Source organism: Dipodomys merriami, unplaced genomic scaffold (assembly GCF_024711535.1).
Source record: "Dipodomys merriami isolate MVZ:Mamm:240054 unplaced genomic scaffold, mDipMer1.0.p SCAF_9, whole genome shotgun sequence".
Taxonomy (NCBI): domain Eukaryota; kingdom Metazoa; phylum Chordata; class Mammalia; order Rodentia; family Heteromyidae; genus Dipodomys; species Dipodomys merriami.
In genome coordinates, this window is record NW_027206512.1 from 48,764,736 (window position 1) to 48,787,341 (window position 22,606).

Consider the following 22,606-nt stretch of genomic DNA (forward strand, 5'->3'; position numbering starts at 1 on the left):
ATTTTTTATTGTGAGAATACCGTACAGAGGAGTTACAATTACACGGGCAAGATAACAAGTACATTTCTTATCAAGCATTGTTGCCTCCTCTTTGTTTCCCCTTCCTATCCCTTCCCAAACTCCCCCGTGCCCCCACCCAGCCCCCCCTCCACCAAAGTGGTAAAGTTCGTTTTTCAACAAAACGACTTGTACATCTCATTATTGCAATGGGTCCACCTGCATCCCTAGTTAAACAATTTGTTTTTCCCTTCCCCTCCACTAATTATACTAACATAAAATACAGTGAAAGCATGGGTTATACTGTGGGGGGAACATACAAAGCAACATAGAAATCATCTTATAAATATGTTAGAAACAATTGCATGAAAGGAAAAAACAAAAAAAAAAAAAGCATGGCAAAAGACATAGCTAGGAAGATCAATAGAAAGCCCACAGATTGGGAGAAGATCTTCATTAGTCATAAAACAGACAAGCGTCTCATATCTAAAATATACCTAGAACTCAAAAAATTAAATCCCCCAACAACAAATCTTCAAAGAAACAACTGCCCAATAAATAAGTGGGCTAAAGACTTAAAGAGAACCTATTCTGAAGAGGAAAGAAGGATGGCCAATAGACACATGAAGAAATGCTCAACTTCCCTAGCCATAAAAGAAATACAAATCAAAACAACACCCCAGTTAGAATGGCTAGAATCAAGAACTCTAATAACAACAGATGCTGGAGGGGATGTGGACAAAAGGGAACCTTACTTCATTGTTTTGGGAGTGTAAACTTGTTCAACCACTTTGGAAAGCAGTATGGAGGTTCCTCAAAAGACTCCACATAGAGCTCCCCTATGACCCAGCAATCCCACTTTTGGGCATTTACCCAAATGATCACAAACAAAACCATAGTAAAGCTACCAGCAGGACTATGTGTATTGTAGCATTATTTACCATAACCAAGATATGGAACCAACCCAGATGCCCCTCAGTAGATGAATGTATCAAGAAAATGTGATACACACACACACACACACACACACACACACAACGGAATTCTATGCCTCCATCAGAAAGAATGACATTGCCCCATTTGTTAGGAAATGGAAAGACTTGGAAAAAATTATATTAAATGAAGTAAGCCAGGCCCAAAGAAACATGGGTCCCATGGTATCCCTTATTTGCAATAACTAGTGTATGTCTGAGTCAAGCAGAAAAGGTCAGATAAGTTGATGTTAGGGGAATGAACCCCAAGATAACTATACAAATTATTTTATATATTCTTATGGAATAAATTCTGAATTGCAGTAGATCCCAGAACATTTCATATTACACTGAATATCCATTTTTCTCTATAAAACATTTCATTTGGGGGTGTTAAAGACTTTTTATGTTTGATAACAAAACAATAACTAGGGAGTAAAAATAAAAATCAAAGGCCAAAGTGATTTCATTTAGTGGTCAGTCTTTCCATTTCTAAAGTTGCCGGTAGTTACAATGTGTCCCAGACTCAAATACACTGCCAGAGGATTTGAATGTATTTTTGATGGTTACCTGATAGGATGAATGTTTACAATGTGTGAAGCACTTGTCTGCTTTCTTTCTCCTGGCTTCCTTCTTGTAAGTCTGTGTAATGTTATTTTTTCTGGTCACACGTTTTCTGGTCACACTGTTAGAGCCACTTCTCCTATGCTGCTGTGATTTTTTCTTTGCTGAGAACATTTAGCTCTTTAGCTTGTTGCTTACTTACTTCCAGGGTTTGCACCGGTGTTGTGCATCTGTGCTGATAAAGGCCCTTCCAGTTAACTCCACCAGCCTGCTTTACTCTTAATTTCTTTGTTTTGAACCAATATTTTCCTTTTTGTTGTTTCCAAAAAGCTCAGCCTGTCCTGCAGTCCTCTGCAGATAGATCCGGATGTTCCATTAAACATCTTATTGGGAAAATGTTTAAAGAGGAGAAGAACAAGATTTTGTTTTTCTCTCTCCTCTTTACCCTGTACTAAGGATCTGGAGTCTAAGGAGTCTTTGCTTCTTAGCCAAATCCTATTCGAGGATAGATGCAAGATAGTTAACTTCTGTGAAACACCTGCTTGCCTCTTTATTTGTGGTATCTAGCAAGTCGTCCTGTTCACTAGGTGGAGAACAAGCCAGTGCAGAACTCTAGACTCTGGAAAGCAGGAGCTGGCTAGAAAGCGCTGAGAGGAGCTGCCCCAGGGAAAACATTCTCTACTTCTGCTCAAGGTCAGCTCTGTCAGCATGCCAGGAGGCAAAGACCTTTAATTTGGTGGTGTCATTTTCTCTCCTAAAAGTACAGTCTGACATATATTTGCTTTTTAAATTGAAGTGGACTAAAATTAATCTCATTATGGGAATCTGATAGTCCTTAAGGTACTCTGAGACTCCCGAGTGTCACAAAACTAGGATCACAATCTGGCAAAATGCCAGGGGGGGGAGCAGAAGCCGTTAAGTGGCTGCCTGTGGGTGGAGGGTGAAGGGGCAGTGGCTGCTTATGTATAATTTGACTCCTTCTGACATTTTGTCAAAATAGTGTGGCTCACACAGACGTTTGAAGCCTGATTATTATTTTTTTTTTTTGAGAAATCCTTAAAGACCTGCCTTCTTGTTTCTTCGTGGACAGTTTGCAGTCAGGAAGTTATTTAAATATTATTTAAATCTTATGTAAATATTCCACGGAGGGTTGCTAGTCGGCATTAATTTCGGCAAGTACAGACTTTGTAGTCATTCCTGGAGTGTGAGGTGTACTTGAGCTACATTAGAGGACAAGAGAGTTGGAATAAAGACCACCCTGGGTTGTCTGTACTTCTCTATAGAGAACTCAGGGGCCAGCCCTTGACAGGGACTGGTAAGTAAATATTGACTATTTCTACTGTGTTTTTCCCCTATGAGGTTTTGGATTCCTGAAGTGATGGTCTGAATGGATTGACTGCCTTCTTTCTAAACTCTTTGATTCTTAATTGATGGTGTGCTATCCTCCTGGACATATGTGTTCCCTTTGTACATTACATCTCTGAATAGCAGACAGTTGCTTCCTCATTTCTTGAGGATACTGGAGCTTCCTGGAGAGAGAAAAAAATTCATACAATTGCCACTGGCCACACGCTTTAAAACATTTACAAAGCATCTGTGCTGAACAATCAATTTCTGTTTATAGCTTTTTAGGCTCTGCCTTACATTATGTCATATTTTCTTGATTTTGAGAGTTATCATACCATCTCCATCCCATATATATCTGTCTCTAAAGCCAGGAACTTAGTGCTTATTTTCTCAGTTGAACCTGTAAGTTCCTTTGTCTCTCTTGCACATGATATCTGTTGCTACATTTTCCCCAGATGTCATTCATGACCGGAAACACTACTGTGTCCATCCATTTCTCCTTAATGATTCTGCAAGGTACCATTAAGAACACATTTTTCATATTTGCTCAACTTTCATTAATACATGTAGTCTTTCACATGTCACTCTGAGCCTCAGTTTTCTCATTTGTACACTCATACTTGCTAATAATTCCCACCCTAGAAATTGGCATGATCAAATATGGCCAATCCACATGCAACATTCCATCAAGTGGATAGAGGAGAATGAGGAGATGGTGTACACTTTCTTTTTCCCTCATAATTTCTTTAAAAATTTGTAAGTGTAAACGTGATGTTCAGAAGGGTTATAGTTACGTAAGTCAGGTAATGAGTACATTTCTTTTTGAGAATTTGCCTTCCCACTACTAGTTACCGGAGAATACTTGATATGAGCTAAATAGTAGTGAGCCTGGCACTTAAGTAAAGATTAACACCTAGTTCTTTCAGACATGACTTACCTCCCAATCCTCAGAGGAATTAAACTCCCATAGGTTGATAAGTTAGGAAAATAGGTAGGATAGCACAGGAAAGAAAGCATGTGTTATCAATTCCATTGCCAAGACCAGGGGCTGGAATTGCTTGCTACCCAAGGACTATTTTGCAATATCTGGGGATATTTTCCTATCACAACTGGGAAAGGATGCTGCTGTGGTTTATTGCTGCCTTAGTTGACTTGGGCTGCTATCACAAACTACTGTATGCAAATACCTTCGATAAGGACCAATACCAAGCCAAGGCTACCTCAACATGGAGACTAACCAATGACATCACTATGCCAATCACAAGACACAGGAGTCCATCTACTTATGCCCACTGCTTCCTGAGCTACTCTTTAGGTCAACCATATGGTATTTATCTACTAGTGTGGGTCTAGTGAGACGGAACAAACACAAAACCAATTACACAATGTGGGTTTATTACTTATGGACAGGTATTAGGGAATAGAAGTCTCAAATCTATTGTGAACTATTTAGTCCTTTAGGACTCAAGAAAATAGCCTTGTCAAGTCTTTACTTTTATTTTGTTTGGTGCTTGTTTTGAGGGCCAGAGCACTATCCCTGAGCCCAAGGCTAGCACTCTACCACTTGAGATACAGCTCCACTTCTGGCTTTTTGGGGGGAAGTTAATTGGAGATAAAAATCTCATGGACTTTTCTGCCCAGGCTAGCTATCATCAGGTTTTAGCCTCAGGAGTAGCTAGACCCTATAGTCATGATCTACAGCCTACAGCTAGGCAGATGTCTTAACCGCACATATTTTAAGGACTACAGTGAAGAGACCCTAAAGGCAACCTTCCCTGGGTTAAGTACTTTATGACCATCTGACTCATTGAGTGAAATTTTGAACATCTTCCTTCTAGAGGAGAGAAGAACAAAATCTGGCTATACTGAGCATTTCCTCCTTTACTAGATATATAGATAGGCAGACACAGGGCCTCAGCTGTTCTAGGCAGACAGTCTCTTCCCGTCTCAGTCAGTAGCATTTCCAGCACACATTCAGCACTTGCTTGTGAGAATCATAAAAAGAGGTGTGGGGAGCCCGGATCCAGGGCTACCAATAGAACTGTTCTGTACAATAGACTTGGTGATCTATGAGCAATGAAGATGTAGCCTCCATTTTTGAGACTGAGAAGTTGAAGATCAAAAGGTTGGCAGATTTGGTATCTGATGGGGCTTGCTTCTTCATGGTTAGCCTTCTCACTGCAACTGTACAGAGAGGAGCAGTCAGGGATCTCTCCAGTGAGGACTCTAGTCCCCTCCAGGAGGATTCTTCCTTCAGGACTTAATCACTTCTGCAAAGATTCAGTTCCTAGCTAGCATCAGGGTTTTGGCTAGAACTTCACCACAAAGATATTGGGTGGGAGATAAATATTTTGCCCACTGCAGTGCTAAATATCCTAAATATTTTATCAGCACATCCTCTTATAAAAAGGAATTATTCAGAGCAAGTGTCAATACTGCTGATGTTGAACAGTCCTGAAGAAAGAAAAACAAATACTTGCCCAAATTTCCAGAAGAAATGTAGCAGTTGTTTTGGATGCAAATATTATTGCAGCACATAATAATTAGTATATAGCTATATACTACTTGTTACATAATTATTATAACAGTACATATTAATCATTACAAAATTATAGAAGTACATATGATTATGTATATATATACCATCAATTAAGAATATATGTTATTATATATTTATAATATATAATACACATGAATTATGTAATATATAATTTATTATATATTTATATATTACTATAACTATTCTGGGACAATATTTTTATTAGTCTCTAATCTTTCCTGTAGCTTTTTTCATCTACAAATCTTATCCCAGACCTATGTGATAACTGAGAATTTAAAATCTGAGCAGTATAACTAGCAAACTAAAATTTTAACTTTATTGAGTTATTAAATTTAAATAGCTACTTGTGGTAGCAATATTCTGCTTGATAACACAGTCACCTAGTTGATATTTCAGAAGATTTCAGAAAGATCTGAGCTCAAGTTCTGATTCTGTCATATTGCTTATTAGCTATATGTCATTCTTCATGATCCTTATTTGGTCACGTGTTTAAAGGCAGAGCATTACAATATAACTCGGGCTGGAATTTGCCATCTATACCAGAATGGCCTCTAACTCACAATCATTCTGTCAGCTTCTCAAGTGCTAGGATCCCAAGTATGTGCTATCACACAACTTATGCACTCTTTGAACACTCTAAGCTACAGCAAATGAAATGAAAAGAACTATATGTTTCTTTCCATACAATTTATCGTTGAAGATTAATGAAAAGGTATATAATACAACACATTGATAGACACCCAATGAATTATTAGTACTATAGACACTTTTATTATTCACTTATTGAGAGTTCTTTTCCCAGCTCAGCCAGCCTTAGCAACAGCACTGAAAACAAATTAAAAAACATGCTTCCAAACCCTTGATCTCTCTCAACCATATTTATATCTCTATCTTTGGATTTAATTCTGAATCTCTCTCTCTCTCTCTCTCTCTCACTCTCTCTCTCTCTCTTTTTCTCACCCATCATCATCATCATCATCATCATCATCATCATCATCATCATCATCATCATCATCATCATCATGTTTTTAACCATGAATCATCTATTACTTACTTATTTGCCAACACCCCCTTTACTTGTTCTTTTGACTTTATATTTGAGCCATGCTTATCACATAGCATGCAGGTTGCTTAACTGTAATTCTTCAATCTTTTATTCCCCACTCCCTCAACCTGACAGGAATTCGGAGCTTTTGGCTGGAATGCATACCTTTTCCTCAATCTGGCACCTGCTCCATGGAACAAATCCACTGACAGTTATTTTTAACACCAAAGTTACTGCAGCTCTTCTTTGTTCCCCTTTCTTTTGGTCAGTCATGGGGCTTGAACTCTGGGCCTAGGCTCTATCCTTGAGCTCTTCAGCTCAAGGCTAGTGCTTTCCCACTTGAGCCACCAAGCCATTTCCAGTTTTTCTGGTGGTTAATTGGAGATAAGAGTCTCACTGACTTTCCTGCCCCAGCTGGCTTTAAACTGCGACCTTCAGAACTCAGCCTCCTGAGGAGCTAGGATTACAGGCGTGAGCCACTGGCATCTGGGACATTGCAGCTCTTTAAAAAGTGAGAATTTTTAATTGAGTGTGTCTGGAGTTCTCAATGATGCTTAATGTTGAGCAAAAAGGGTCACTGTTAAAGTTAGTTTGAAATATGCCTACATCTTATGGGCTTTATGTAGCCCATATAGTTGCTCCCATTATTGAAAAAGTAAACAAAAGTACAATCATTCAAGAGAGACCATAAAAAAGTATTTAAAAGTGTGTAATGGTTTAGTTTTATGTGCATATATATTTGTCAGCAAATGAGAAGGAACGAAGAGATGAAGAGAATGGTTTTTGCTTTTATTGTTACTGTTTAGTGGGGGAGTATAAGGCAAAACAGTAAATAATTCAACAAATATTAAGTATCAATAGTATTAAACTTTTTGAAAAAATATGCATCTTGGAAGGATGATATCTGGAATATGTAACATCTTTCAGATACACAAACTCGTACACACATGCAGAGCACAGCATATTAGAATAAACAATAAAATAAAAGAGCATAGGCAACTGAAAAAGGCACAGGTATATTTTTAAAGTCAGCATACATAGGACTCAACCCAAGTTCCATTGTATTTCAAATTTCCATTTGAGTTAGTACTATAGTTTTAATATTTAAAACAAGTCATTTTAAAAAAGAGTATTTAAAAATTATATCTTTTTAGAAAAGACATCACAGGGGATCATGCTGGGACATTGTAGGTGTCAACATGCATAATAGCTGCTTCAGGAAAAAGAAAATGCTTAGCATGTCATGCACACAATCAAAGCTATTGAGTAAAAGGCAACATTTGCTATTCTTTAGGAAAATTGGCAACATCAAAAATACTTACTGTGCATAATTAAAACCAAGAAAATATGTTATTGGTTCCATTAAGTGTATTCAAGCACCGGAGGAACAAGTATAGAATTAACTGCATTTATAAACACTTTATTTTATAATGAATACTGCCATTGAAAAGACCACCTTTTAGCCAATTTTTGCTTTTGAATCATTGCCATTGTTAATCAATTACCCGAATTGTGATCAAAACAAGACATTCTTATTCAACTTATTTAATGACGTGGGTATCAATTTTGAATATATTCTTTATGTTTTGAAGGGATTTTTTGCATGACTGTAATAAAAATTTATTAGTTATTTTTACATGGAGTGTCTCTCTCACAGTTAAAGAAGAAGTACTGTACTATGCTAGGCACTGGAGATCTTCAAGATCAAGGTAAAACATACACATTGAATTGAGAATGAAAAGAGACAATGCCCGAGTAAATATACTCAAAATTTTATACAATTGTAAAGTCAGTGATATGAAATCAAGTCAGTATGGCCTCATTGGGTAAAGGTGATGTTGGAGTTGAGTTCTGTATATTGAATAAAATTCAAATATGTGTTTCTGGGCGAGGATTAAGGATAAAGGCGTTGAAATAGGGATCAGTGTAGTTTCCAAAATTGTTTTTAATATTTTGGCTGCAAACTTTACTATTCCTGGTGCTCATAAATATGTGAATTCACCAATTACCTCATCTACTGTAATCTTGGGTCTTCAATTTCAACATGATTCCCTTAAAAGAAACAATAAGTAATATGATACAAAATATTTAAGTGGATATATTTGCATATGTGATAAAACTTAAATGATACTGCTGCTATCCTCAGAATACCATGAAGAGAGATAAATGAATGAACAAGATATGGCTTAGGGTTAAAGTGAATATTATTTAGGCTTAAAAAAATTCTGCCGGGCCAGGCACTGGGTGGCTCACACCTGTAATCCTAGCTAGGAGGCTGAGATCTGAGGATCGTGGGTCAAAGACAGCCAGGGTAGAGACTCTTTTTTTTTTTTTTTTTGCCAGTCATGGGGCTTGATCTCTGGGCTGGGCACTGTCCCTCAGCTCTTCAGCTGAAGGATAGCATGCTACCACTTGAGCTACAGTGTCACTTCTGGCTTTTTCTGTTTATGTGGTGCTGAGGAATCGAACCGAGGGCCTCCTGCATGGGGGGCAAGTACTCTACCACTGAACCACCTTCCCAGCTCCAGAGACTCTTATCTCCAGTTAACCACCAGAAAACTGGAAGAAGCATTGTAGCTCAAGTGGTAGAGCACTAGCCCCGAGCTGAAGAGCTGAGGGACAGTGCCCAGGCCCAGAGTTCAAGCCCCACAACTGACCAAAAAAAAATTCTGACAGGTTAATACATGGCAGAAACTTGAATATAGTATAGTAAGAAAAACATGTCAGCCATATAAAGAGAAAAATGTGTCATAATTCCACTTTACAGAAAACTGCAGTAATCAAATCCCCAGTTACAGACAATAGGATGGTAGCAAATTGGGTGTGAAGAAAGGGCAAATAGGCATGGGGAAACAGAATATAGAAAAGGGAAAATCTGCTTATTGACTAGATTCATAGTTCTGGAATAGTTCTGGAGATGGATAACTGATGCTTTCACTCACTGTGTGAGTGTGTTTAATGCCAATGGAATGCACACCTAAGAATTGGCTAAAATGGCCAGGTGTTGTTGGTGCATGCCTGTAATGTTAGCCACCCAGAAGGCTGAGGTCTGAGGATTGTGGGTCAAAGCCAGTTTGGGCAGGACGGTCTATGACCATTAATTAAGCAGGAAAAAGTTGGAAGTAGAGTTGTGACTCAAGTAGTAGAGCTCTAGCCTTGAGCACAGAATTTCAGGGACAGGGCCCAGACCCTGAGTTCAAGCCCCAGGACGAGCACATACACACATACACACAAACACCCCTGGCTAAAATGGCAAATTTTATGTTGTATTCATTTACTATAATTTTAATCAAGATAAGTTGGTGATGCCATTTTCCTAGGTGATACACTGTACTCATGAAGGTACTCATATAAAAAATGCTGGTTTTACTACAATTAAAATTTTTACCATTTTAAACCTTTGCATGTGCTTGATTGAAACTGTATATCTTTTTGGCATGGTGTCTATTAATGACTTGGGCTCATTTTCAAGTTGTGTATTTTTCTTCAATTGTTTATTTTTTGTATGATTTTTTTCTCCTAGTCTGTAATTTCTTTTTTCATTCTCTTGGTAACGTCTTGGTAGAGTAGAAAATCTAAATTTAAGCTTTAAATTCTGAGAACCAGTTTATTAATTCTTTTCTTCATAGTTATGCTTTAAGCATCATATCTAGAGTTTGTATATTGTATTTGTACATGTTTCATACCTTTCCCTTCTACTGCCCATTATACCATTCCTAATAATGGAACAATTATTAACTAATAGATATGGACTAGTAGTATAGGTCTAACCATTAAATAGAATTGAACACACATACGTATAGAAATTTAAGTACATAGTGTCTGTTGAGTAGCTTTAGGTAGAATATACTCGCATTTCATGTAATTCTCTCTGCATTTTCTTGTTCCACAAATCTCTACCCCATGACTAATCCTCTTTTTCTTTTCTTCATTTCTTCTCCTTTCTATTACTATTTGATTATATTACTATGTGATTATCTTAATAGTAGTAGTTATTATTTTGATTCAGGAGGTTAAACTCAGAGTCTCCTACTTTCTAGGTAGGTATTCTTCCACTTGAGCCATTTTACTACCACTTGACAATTTTTTTTTAATTCTAAGAATTGAACAAAAGCCTCATGCATGCCAAGTATGAGGTCCAATGATAAGTGACATTTTTTAATCCTAACCTTATTATTATGAGTAAAAACTTAAAACTACAGATGGGATGAGAGTATGATAAATAAATACATAAACAACAATATTCATACTATAGATGAAATACAAACCAAGGTATATTGGTAGATTAGGTTTCATTTGGTATAATGACTAGAAAGAAACACATCGAATTTTAAAATATAAATTTATGTATTTTTTATCAAGTCTCAAGAATCTCATTAAAAATCTCATTAAAGTAATACCAAATTTTAATGGAATTTTCATTGATGGTATAAATTTTTAGTAAAATGTCATGCTGGAGAAACAAGGGATTTTAATTAACTGTGTGTAGTTCCTCAGTATTTTTCGTTTATGTAACAAAGCTCTCAGAGATATAGGCATGGGTTAAATATTAAGCCATGTGTCTTTGAACTCTCTTATGCATTTGTCCATATTTCAGTTTTTTAGCCTTAGAAGCACATTATAAGCTGTGGTTTAAGTTCTCTTTAAACAAGTATCATACTCTTCCACTATGGCTATAATGTTTTAAGAAAGACAGTTTACTTTTTTCTTGTTAAAAAACTAGAAAATAGAACAAAATATATGTAACAACTATTTTCAAACATTGGAAAATAGACAATATAGGGATGTCCTTAAAAGAAGGACACACATGAGGTATGTTCTATGGTTGTTGTGACTTTTTGCCTGATGGCAACTTTTAGAATACCAGTGATGGAGAACTTCTAACAAAGTGAACAGGATTCACCACGCTGAGGGAGAAGGAGACCAGATTACTGACAGGTTGAGGTTACTGAAGTGGAAAGACAGAGTGTGGGAAAGTGAAGATCTACACAGATTCACATGTATTAGTCTCTCGTCTTTACTGAGAATAAGGAAATACATTTGTGAAGTGGACCTCCATGATGTTGGACAAAGAAAGCCAGGGAATAAGTAGGGAGAAATAGATATTCAAACTCCAAGTCAGATCATATAGTTCTCTGTGTTAACCTGGAGAATTTATTCAATGGGAATCCAAAATGAATTATGCCTTAGTAAAAGGAATCGGCTCCCTTTGGAGTAAACACAGCTCCACATCTTCCATTACAAATATTAGACAGAGGACTTGAAAGTATCAGACAGATTGACAAGTACTTAAATATCTGTCAGAACAAAACCAAACTTTGTTCTATAAAGTGATCCCCAAAGTCCAGACATTCACTGGTGTGCATCAAAATGTCTAGAAAGAAATAAAAAATAATTACAAGAAATGTCAAAAAGTAAGAAAACAAGGTTCATAAGCAAAAGGAAGGTCATTCTGTGGAAATAGGCACAGACTTGAGATACTGGGAGCAGTACACAAAAGTATAAAAATAGTTATAGTTACCTATATTCAAGAATTCAGCTGGGAAGGTGGCTCAGTGGTAGAGTGCTTGCCTTGCATGCCTGAGGCCCTGGGTTTGATTCCTCAGCACCACTTAAGCAAAAAAAGAAAAAAAGCCTGAAGCTAATCTCTACATTAAGGCGCCGGGGGGGGGGGGGGGGGGCGGGGGGGGGGCTGCGCGGGACTCTTTTCTTTCAGACTGACCGCGGGGGAGCTGGGGAAGCATGTCGACCCCGGCTCGGAGAAGGCTCATGCGAGATTTCAAGCGATTGCAAGAGGACCCACCCGTGGGGGTCAGTGGTGCACCATCTGAAAACAACATCATGCAGTGGAATGCAGTTATATTTGGGCCAGAAGGGACACCCTTTGAGGATGGTACTTTCAAACTAGTAATAGAATTTTCTGAAGAATATCCAAATAAACCACCAACTGTTAGGTTTTTATCCAAAATGTTTCATCCAAATGTGTACGCTGATGGTAGCATATGTTTAGATATCCTTCAGAATCGATGGAGTCCAACATATGATGTATCTTCTATCTTAACATCAATTCAGTCTTTGTTGGATGAACCGAATCCAAACAGTCCAGCCAATAGCCAGGCAGCACAGCTTTATCAGGAAAACAAACGAGAATATGAGAAAAGAGTTTCGGCCATTGTTGAGCAGAGCTGGAATGATTCATAATAGACAACTGGTCTGTTCATCTTTTTCATCATTGTTGTGTATAATTTACCTCCCAGTAGAAAGGCTAACAAATTTTAAGTGCCACAGGTTTTAAGGATTCTGCAAAAAAAGAAAAAAGAAAAAAAGTCCTTCAGTTTAGAACCTACAAAAAGCTTGTGTATCTTGATTAATGTACTTTTTTATTGCATGGTGTGAACTAAGTTATTGCTGCATAAATTTGTAATATATCCTGTTTGTATTTTTTTCCAAGTGTATAATGTTGGTGTGGAGTTTTCATGACAGAATATACACATTTTGTAAATCTGTACTTTTTTCAAATATTGAATGCCTTATTTTTGAATTCTTTAGATTTTTAAATTGGAGAAAAGCACTTAAAGTTTTTTATATATGAATATTACATGTAAACCTGTTAAAATACATAACTTCAGTGCAAGAGACTTTGTCACTTATTTCCTGATGTGGGTAGGAGGGGCTAACAAGTCTCTTGGCCCTCTATCAGGTGAGAGCTTCATTTTGATTTCAAAAGAGCATTTCTGTTTTATCAAGAGAGTCTTCAAATTTGATTCAAAATACCAATTCTAATCTCCATTTTTATTTTGACTATACCTTTAAAATATTAGTTTGGGTTGAGTAATTATAGATATAACTGGTTTGATTCTGTCCAGTTCTATGTTTAGGCCACATGTTATTATGGTTTATTCGTCCATTACTCACTGTTCGGCTGTACCTTGCCATCTCACAGCTGGTACCCCTACCAGAGCAGAGAGAATGGACACAACTTAATCCTGCTGGTTGGTAGCAATTTCAATGTAACGAGGAAAAGTAAAACCCATCCACACTTAGTAAAATTCATGCCCCACTAGTAGCAATGCATTAGTTGCCTTGATTTCAGCAAGGCAAATAGTTGGAAGGAATTGGTGTGATTTCAATATTTCTAAACTACCTTTTCATGCAATTGCTTATCTGTTTATTCTGGGAAAATGTTTTAACACCGAGGCCTGATGAGTTGCTTTCTCTTGTGGAGATTTTTTTTTTAATCTCCTAAGTTGTATAAAAGTTGTGCTGCATCTTAGTTTACTGGATGAATTTAAAACACAGTATTGTAGAAAGCTAATACAAAGTTATCCTATGCCTTCAAATAGTATAGAAAATGGAAAATATACAAGTAAATTCTGTTGAACCAAAAAAAAAAAAAAAAGAATTCACAGAAAAGTATTAGTTTATGTTGAGCTTTCTCCTGAAAGGAGCTCACCCTGGAGATATCTTGGTATTGAACATCCAACCAGCAGTGTTGTGTGACAATACATTTCTGATGTTTTTGTTGTTCGTGGGGCTTTGGGCCTGGGTGCTGTCCCTCAGCTCTTCAGCTCAAGGCTAACACTCTACCACTTGAGCCACAGTGCCAATTCCAGTTTTCTAGTGGTTTATTGGAGATAAGAGTCTCACGGACTTTCCTGCCCAGGTTGGCCTTGAACCATGATCCTCAGATCTCAGCCTCCTGAGTAGCTAGGATTATAGGCGTGAGCCACCAGTACCTGGCTACATTTCTGATTTTTAATCCCAGTAGTCTTCACTACTTTGTGACAGTTGTAGTAAATCTATACACCTTTGTCCATTCACTTTGTTACAACAAGGGAGCATAATTAGGTGGCTCAAAGTCATAGGTCTGGAAGCTGGGACATTCATGCTACCAGTAGTTGTAGTGTCTGGTGAAAAGCCATTGCTAGTTTGCAAATGGTCACTTTCTGTTTGTACACGTACATGGAAAAGAGCAGAGAAAGGACAGTGGCTCTTTTATGCCAGTGCTTGAGGAGCACCAGTCCCTCACAAGGACTTCTCCTGCATAATCCTCCCAATAGCACCACCTCCAAAGAACATTCTGAGTTGCAGCGTCAATATGTATATTTTAAAGGAACACAAACAAGTATGCAGTCCAAGAAGATGCTTCGAGTGGCTAATTTTTGTTGTTGGCTCTCCTTAGTGGTTCATCAAATATTTACAGCTCTGCTCCCTGGCAGTGTAGCAGGGTTTAACTTCCTGTCTTCTTCAAGACAGATACGGTCATGTGTTCTTTGGCAAGGAATGACGTGTCATTTGAAGATGTTTTGTGAACCATTGTAGACTTTTCCACAGTCTCTTCTCTCCCATGGTAGCTGAAAACACTAGAAAGGATGGAGTTTTGTCATTGTAAAGGACCAGAGCACCATCTCTCCTGCCCTACAACACAAGTGCATTATCTGGAAGAGAAATTAATCTGTATTCTTCTAAGTCATAGACAGTTGGAGTTGGCTGCTAATTGCAACTGAATCTATATTATTTCAAGCAAAACTACGAGCAGTCTCAGTCTTTGAACCTGGGGACTTTCAAGTTGAGATGTGAGCTGTAGAAATAATCAGAGCATGACAATTAAGTTGGAAGCAGGTTGTGATTAGAGCAGGAGAAGTATTTTATGAGTGAGTGTAGAAAGATGCTTTAATCCAGAACAGGAAAATTTTCAGAAAGGAACACGATTTGAAAGGAAAATAGAAGTTGGTCAGTCACTCAAAGAAAATGCAGCCAGAAGGGCAACATTAACACGGTGGTGAAATTACAATTTTTCATTATGTTGTGATGTAGTTAGTTATAGACCAGAGTCAGGTGACTGGAAGTGACATTGGTGAGGATAAATAAAAGGACCTTGATGAGTTAGGCCTTCAAACCATGCCTTGGAGATGACATGCTACTTTTACAGGTGTCTTCCACAGGCAATGGAAAGCCCATAGTGATGAGAGATAGTTATAATACACTTTCGAAATTTCGAAGGAAAGAATGTGTTAGTTACATGCTGTGATTGCAGTTAAGTGTTATGTAAAATTGGAACATCACAAAGTATTATGTACCAACAGGGAATCTGAAATCGGTAAATAATGTTGTTTATTTAAAGTGTCACTAGTCAGTGTGTTTAATTAAAAAGAAATTTAATGTAATGGTCTGACTAAGCAAAATAAGCAAAAACAAAATTTTCTCCAAGTCTTAGGAACCTATGGGAAATGAAAATATATGTTTATAAAATAGAGTTAAAGGCGTGATGGCAAAAGACTTATTAAGATAAGCAACACAAATGGAGATGAAATAAGTTTTCTCTCGCTCCCTTGCTAGGATAATTAACTTACAGTGAAACAAAGAATTAAATATTTGAAAAGACCGTATTTTCAGATGGGAAATACAGTGTAGAAAATAACAAAAAATTAAAAAGAAAGCCTGGTGGAACGAATTTTCAAGGAGTACTTGTAAGTTTCCTGTTCTCTGTTTATTTAATGAGGAGTGAATCTAGGTACTATTGTGGAGGGATTTTGCAGGTAGAATTACAGTTGTAAGTAATTCATTCTTCAATATACACTGCATGGTAGGACTCAGCGTAAATGTCCATGGTCTGAAAACAGAAGACCAAGAGCGGATGAAAACAATGGATGAGAAGAACAAAGGCAATTAGCAGAGGGTGAAAAAGGAGAGTCAGAGTCTCAACTCCTTATTGTTGGTTATGAAAATGATGAAACTAGACCTATTGAATTTCTCTATTACAGTAAGGAGGTAATATATTTGTGTTTCCTTGAGCCATTGAGTTTACGGAAATTTCTTACAGAGGCAATACAAAATTACTTGTAAGAGAAAAATATGAAGATAATCAAGATGTTGGTGAGATGAGGTTTGATAATCAATTGTGTTATCAGTGAGTTGAAATATGTTGATCAAGGTGGTGAGCTTTGGAGCCACATTACCTAGAATAAAATTCCATCTTATCACTAACCACTTATGTGACCTAGCACATTCTCAGGTTCTTTTTGCTTACTTTTTTGGGGTCATACTGCGGTTTTGAATTCAGGGAATTGTTAATATTCACTTATTGAATGGCAAACACTGGATAAAAAGGATTATCTAGCAGTTTTGAATACATTACAACTAAAATGAAACCAATATTCAAATAAAGATAAAACAAAACATGGATTCATGTTACAAAAAAGCAAAGCAAGAAAGCAACAGAAGCAATAATTCTAGAAATAGAAAATGTTCATTGAAAACATTTTGAAGGTAAATACCTAAAAATTTACAATATAATATTAATTTATACCAATTAGACCAACAGAGTAGTATTATGAAAATAGATTCCTGGATTGGCAGATTTAAATACAAATTTGTAGTTATATCAAATTCACTTTTATGCTGGGTGCCAGTGGCTCATGCCTGTAATCCTAGCTATGCAGGAGACTGAGATCTGAGAATTGTGGTTTGAAACCAGCCCATGCATGAAAGTCTTCAAGGTTTTTATCTCCAATTAACCACCAGAACACTGAAGTGGTGCTATGGCTCAAAGTGATAGAGTGCTAGTCTTGACTGACAAAAAATTCACTTTTACTTTAAAAGAAATGCATCAAAGCAGAGGGGGTAATTGAGAATTATTTAAATGTAACCTACATTTTGAAAAAATGGAACAAAATCTACCTTTTATTATAAACAAAAATAAATACTAGAACAAATAAAATCTAAAAGTGTCAGATACTTACAAAGTCTATGAGGTGAAAACCCGATAAATCAATACTTGTTTACCCAGTAGGGATTTTATATTTATACATTGATTTAATATGAAATAATTCATTTCAAATATTTCTTTTTTATCATCTTTAATAGTTGTACAATTGAGGTATCATTTATCAGAGCAGTTTCTGAATACATTGCAGCTTAAACAGAGCCACCTCTTCAAAATTTTCATTCCCCTTCAACCTACCTCTTCCCTTACTTTTCTTAATTCTTTGCAATGAATTCTTGACTGCATTCTCTCCCTTCTCCCTTTCGTTTGCCCACCCCTCTCCCCTTGGTCACCCTTTCTTTTATATATCCATTTCTTGGGTTAATTTTGTTTGATTGAATTGTTTCAAAAGATTACAATACTTGAGCTCTACATAGACACTAACATACCTTAGTTAATTCATTTGTAACCACTTTCATACCACCCAATATGTTTACTTATAGATTTATAGGTTAACAATCTATCTACCAAAATGAGGGAAATGCTGCAACCTTTTTTTCTCTGGGTCTGGCTTACATCAATTAATATATTTTTTCCAAGTCTTTCCATTTCTTTACGAATAGTACAATATCATTTTTTCTAGTAGATGAAAATTAATTACACTGTGTATATATACCACACGTTCTTCATGCATTTGTCCACTGAGGGGCATCTGGGCTGATTCCATATCTTCTTATGGTGAACAGAACTGCAATGAACGTGGTTGTACTGCTGGCTTTACTGTAACTTTGTTGGTGTTTTATTGGATGTGTCTAGCACTGAGATATACATCAGACAAAGGCTAATATCCAGACTAAACTTAGGGCCCCAAAAATTAAATCCTCAAAAAGTAAACCCTCAAATAAATAAACTCAATAAATAAATGGGCTAAAGACCTAGAGACTTCTCAGAAGAAGTCATAAATAATAAAGAGATATTCAACATTTCTGGCCCTAAAGGAAATACAAATCAATGCAATAATGTGATTACTTCTATTTCATCCAGTAAGAATGGCCACTATCATGACAACAATCAAGAAATGCTTGCAAGGATGGGGTCAAAAAGGAACACTAATATACTGTTGTTGGTGGGAATGTAAGCTTGTTCAATGTCTCTGGAAAGTAGTATGGTAGTTCCTCAAATATTTCCCTTTATTATAAAAGCAATATAACTACAGAGCAAATATTAGAAAATATTAAGAGCAGGAACAAAATATAAAGACATTAGGCCAAAATTCATAAAAAATTGTAGTCTTTTAAACAATATTTTGAATATAAAAGTTCGTAGATGAAATCTATCCAAGTGGATCCAGGGATAAATCAAAATCATCAGGTATAACAATAGTACTTTGACTCTATGAAGCATATTTTTCCAACATTTGAATGCTGTTAGACTTACTCTGTTTCTATTACAAATGTGTTAAATGGCTCTCAAGTATATGAAATTCAATTAGTTTGGATCAGACAAATGACAGAAATGTAAAATAGATCTAGTTTCATTAGATATGATTGGAGTTACAAAAAATATAGCTCCTAATGAGAAATCCAGAATAACAATGAAATTCATCATTTGGGGGGCTATGTAACTACATTGTGCTCTAGTTTCATATTGAAACTGAAATTGAGTTTCATCTGATTGTAAATGTAAAGGGAGGAGAGGATTTTTGACTTTGAAATTATGTTAACTTAGGTTTAAATTCCATTGAAAAAATTTGATAATATACCTTTCAATGTAACGTATCTCATTTTACCTTTCAGTCCAGTGGACTTAGCAATCCTTCCCATCAAGTTTGTGCTGTAGTTGTTGAATGTAAGAAACACCAGCCACCCTATACAAGTCTATTCCTTCCTGTCAGCACAATTTACTGTAGATTATTTGTGTATTGAAAAGGCATTCTTTTTAGATTATAAAAGTTTAAACTTCGAACAACAGGAAGGCTGAGAATGGAGGTCAGTGGTTGAAAGCCTGATGAAGCCCTGGTCTCCAGCACTATGAATGCACACACACCTACACACACACACACACACACACAAACTTGTACATACACAGTTACTCTCAGAATTACAGTATGTACACATGCATACTTGTGAAAGACAGAATTATTAGGAGGGTTTAGTGATTAACATACCTGCTAAGTTTTGCTGAAATAAAATGTATTCACTGAATGAATAATGGAGCTCTCTCTGAGCATGTAATCTCTTAATGTTTCTAATTCTTACAGTCAAGAGGAACTGTGACTCTATCAGTCCAAAGGGCAGAGAGAAGTGGCATTTTCATATAAGTCCTTGGAAAAATATTACTAATTTCCAATCGTGGGCACTGGTAGTGTGAGTTTTTTCATTGTGAACCTTTCTAAATTACTTGCTTTATCCTTCTGATTTATGAGAACTTTACAGTGAGAACATTGGCTTTCTGCCTAGAAAGTTGTGTGTGTGTGTGTGTGTGTGTGTGTGTGTGTGTGTGTGTGTGTGTGTGTGTGTGTGTGTGTGTGTGTGTGTGTGTGTGTGATAGATCATGATTTATCTTTTTTTTTTTTGCAGTACTAGGATTTGAACTCAGGAATTTGTGCTTGCTTAGAAGATGCTCTATCACTTCCATCAGCCCTTTTTACTTTATGCATTTTCCAGGGAAAGTCTCCAGTGAATCTAATCTCACTTATACCTCCTGTACAGCTGGGTGACAGGCATATTTTTTTGCATGAGTTGGTCTTGAACCTGCAGTCTGCAAACTCAGCTTCCCTTTTATCTGAGATTACAAGCACAAGCCACTGCAACCAGCCCATGATTTGTCTTTTGTTATTTGTTTCAGGTAGAGTTTTACCTAGAACATTTTTTCCTAACTAAATATTTATCTATCCTTTTGATTTTTAAACATTATCTTCATATAGTTATACGAGGGGGGTGTGTGTAAACATAAATTTTAGAGAGTTTTATTATCTATTATTAATAAATACTTCTGGAGAAAACAATTTTTATTTAGAGACTAGAGGTTGAAATTTCTCAACTTCTAGAAAATATAATGAAAAATATCTAGTTTTGTGTAGGAACAATCTCTGTCTCTGTCTGTCTCTGCCTGTCTCTGTCTGTCTCTGTCTGTCTGTCTCTGTCTGTCTGTCTCTGTCTCTGTCTCTCTGTCTCTCTGTCTCTCTGTCTCTCTGTCTCTGTCTCTGTCTCTGTCTCTGTCTCTGTCTCTGTCTCTGTCTCTCTCTCTCTCTCTCTCTCTCTCTCTCTCTCTCTCTCTCTCTCCTCTCTATTTTTATATTCTTAGAAGTCAGGGCTTGTGTTCTTACTTGGCTTTTGCACTCATAGCCAGTGTTCTACCACTTGAACAACATCTCCAGTCTTGTATTTTTCTTGTAATTTAAAAATAAGAGAGTCACATAGACTTTTATGCCCAGATTGGCTTTCAACTGTGATCTTCAGATCTCAGCAACCTGAGTAGCTAGAATTAGACAAAGGCATGATTCAGAAGAGCCAGTTCTCAACTATTCTGTAAAGTTGAACATGATCTTGAAAGTACTCAATAATTTTGTTATTGTTCTTCACTTCCTGAGTTATGCATGTCCTTAAATGAGATTTTGGCAGTAGTAATGCAAACTTATATACTTCTCAGCTCCAAAATATTTTTCTTATCAGAAGAAAATTTTGTGAAATTTATGCTCATGATAAAAAGATTCTTTTTGAATCTTTTGTTGCTCTCAAAAGATTTAAGCATAGTAAAATTTTCTCCCAAGGCCATATATCTCTTTAATTTCTATACCAATGGATGTTTAATTTAAACATCATAAAATTATCTATAGGACATGTCAAAATTCAGAAAGCAAATACTATATCTTATAAAAGGAAAGAAAGCCCTTTTAAACTCCGATATTGTACCTTAAAGTAGATATGTGCTTAAAAACACTTCAAAAAAAAAAAAACAACAAACTACACACATCATCCCAAAGCAATGCATCTACATATGATACATTGATTGTTTCATTGAAATTGAGCTCTTCAGGAGATGATTAAATATCAATCACCCCATGAATATTTAAATTCAAGAAATGTCAAATGAAAGGTTTGCTCATCTTATTTACTTTTAAGAGTTCTTCAGAAATATCAGATAAAATGAGATCATACTTGGTGATAGTTCAAAATGTTTAAAAGGCTACTCTTTGCATAGTAATACTCCAAGTTACTCAGCAAGGGCATATTCAAAACAGCACATCATCTTTGAGATTATTAAAAGAAAGCTTTGAGCTTATCAAGACTTGTATTTTGCTTGAACAACATTCTTGAATTAACTCTTGATTTAGAATAATGAGCTTAATTCTCAATTGATATATTGAAGTGAAAAAGTCAATTTCTCAAGCAATTTGGTAAATATTAACATAGCGGACAATTTTGTTACTTTTTATTTCTCTCTGATTTCCATTAACATTTTTTTTTTCAGGGCTGAGAACCGAACCCAGGGCCTTGCGCTCCAGGCTCCGCTGGGCTAAACCCCAAGCCCTTCCATTAACATTTTGAAGAACCTGAAAGACATGTTTATTACTTTCTCTAATTTCATTTTAGACAAATACTTAATATTTTTAAAAATATTTTTGAACTGCATTATATTTCTAAACAAAGTAATAGCCACACATGCAGTATGGGTAAAACTATAAATATATGTACTTCTTAAAATGAAGATATCCATTTTTTATTGAATAGATTCATTTTACCAGAGGACCTAAATAAAGCAATTTCTCTGATTACCCTGAAGTTGTTTAACTCAGGGAGAGAGAGAGAAATATTGATCAATGGATATAGAGTTACAATTAAATAGAAACAAGTTCAGTGAATCTACTACACAGGGTGACTATAGAAAACAAAAATGTATAGGACATAGCTAGCAAGATCAATAGAAAGCCCATGGATTGGGAAAAGATCTTCACTAGCCATACAATGGACAAGGGTCTCATATCTAAAATATACCTGAAACTTAAAAAATTAAATCCCCCAACAACAAATCCTCAAAGAAACAACTGCCAAATAAATAAGTGGGCTAAAGACTTAAAGAGAAACTTCTCTGAAGAGGAATGAAGAATGACCAATAGACACATGAAGAAATGCTCAACTTCCCTAGCCATAAAAGAAATACAAATCAAAACAACATTCAGATACCATCTCACCCCAGTTAGCATGGCTAGAATCAAGAACTATAATAACAACAGATGCTGGAGGGGATGTGGACAGAAGGGAACCTTACTTCATTGTTGGTGGGAGTGTAAACTTATTCAACCACTTTGGAAAGTAATGGAGGTTCCTCAAAAGACTCCACATAGAGTTCTTCTATGCCCCAGCAATCTCACTTTTGGGCATTTACCCAAATGATCACAAACAAGACCATAGTAC

The 22,606-nt window shown here is 36.3% G+C and overlaps 2 protein-coding genes across 3 annotated transcripts in view; both read left to right on the plus strand.

Annotated features, from left to right (window-relative positions):
• The window catches only part of LOC138820738 (uncharacterized), a 160,538-nt gene that overhangs the window by 24,314 nt on the left and 113,618 nt on the right, over positions 1 to 22,606 (plus strand). The gene's annotated exons all lie outside the window — the stretch shown is intronic.
• On the plus strand, positions 12,169 to 13,864 carry LOC138820609 (ubiquitin-conjugating enzyme E2 B). Its single transcript, XM_070012360.1, has one exon. The coding sequence runs from the start codon at positions 12,227 to 12,229 to the stop codon at positions 12,683 to 12,685; it is 459 nt and encodes a 152-aa protein (XP_069868461.1). The 5' UTR covers positions 12,169 to 12,226; the 3' UTR covers positions 12,686 to 13,864.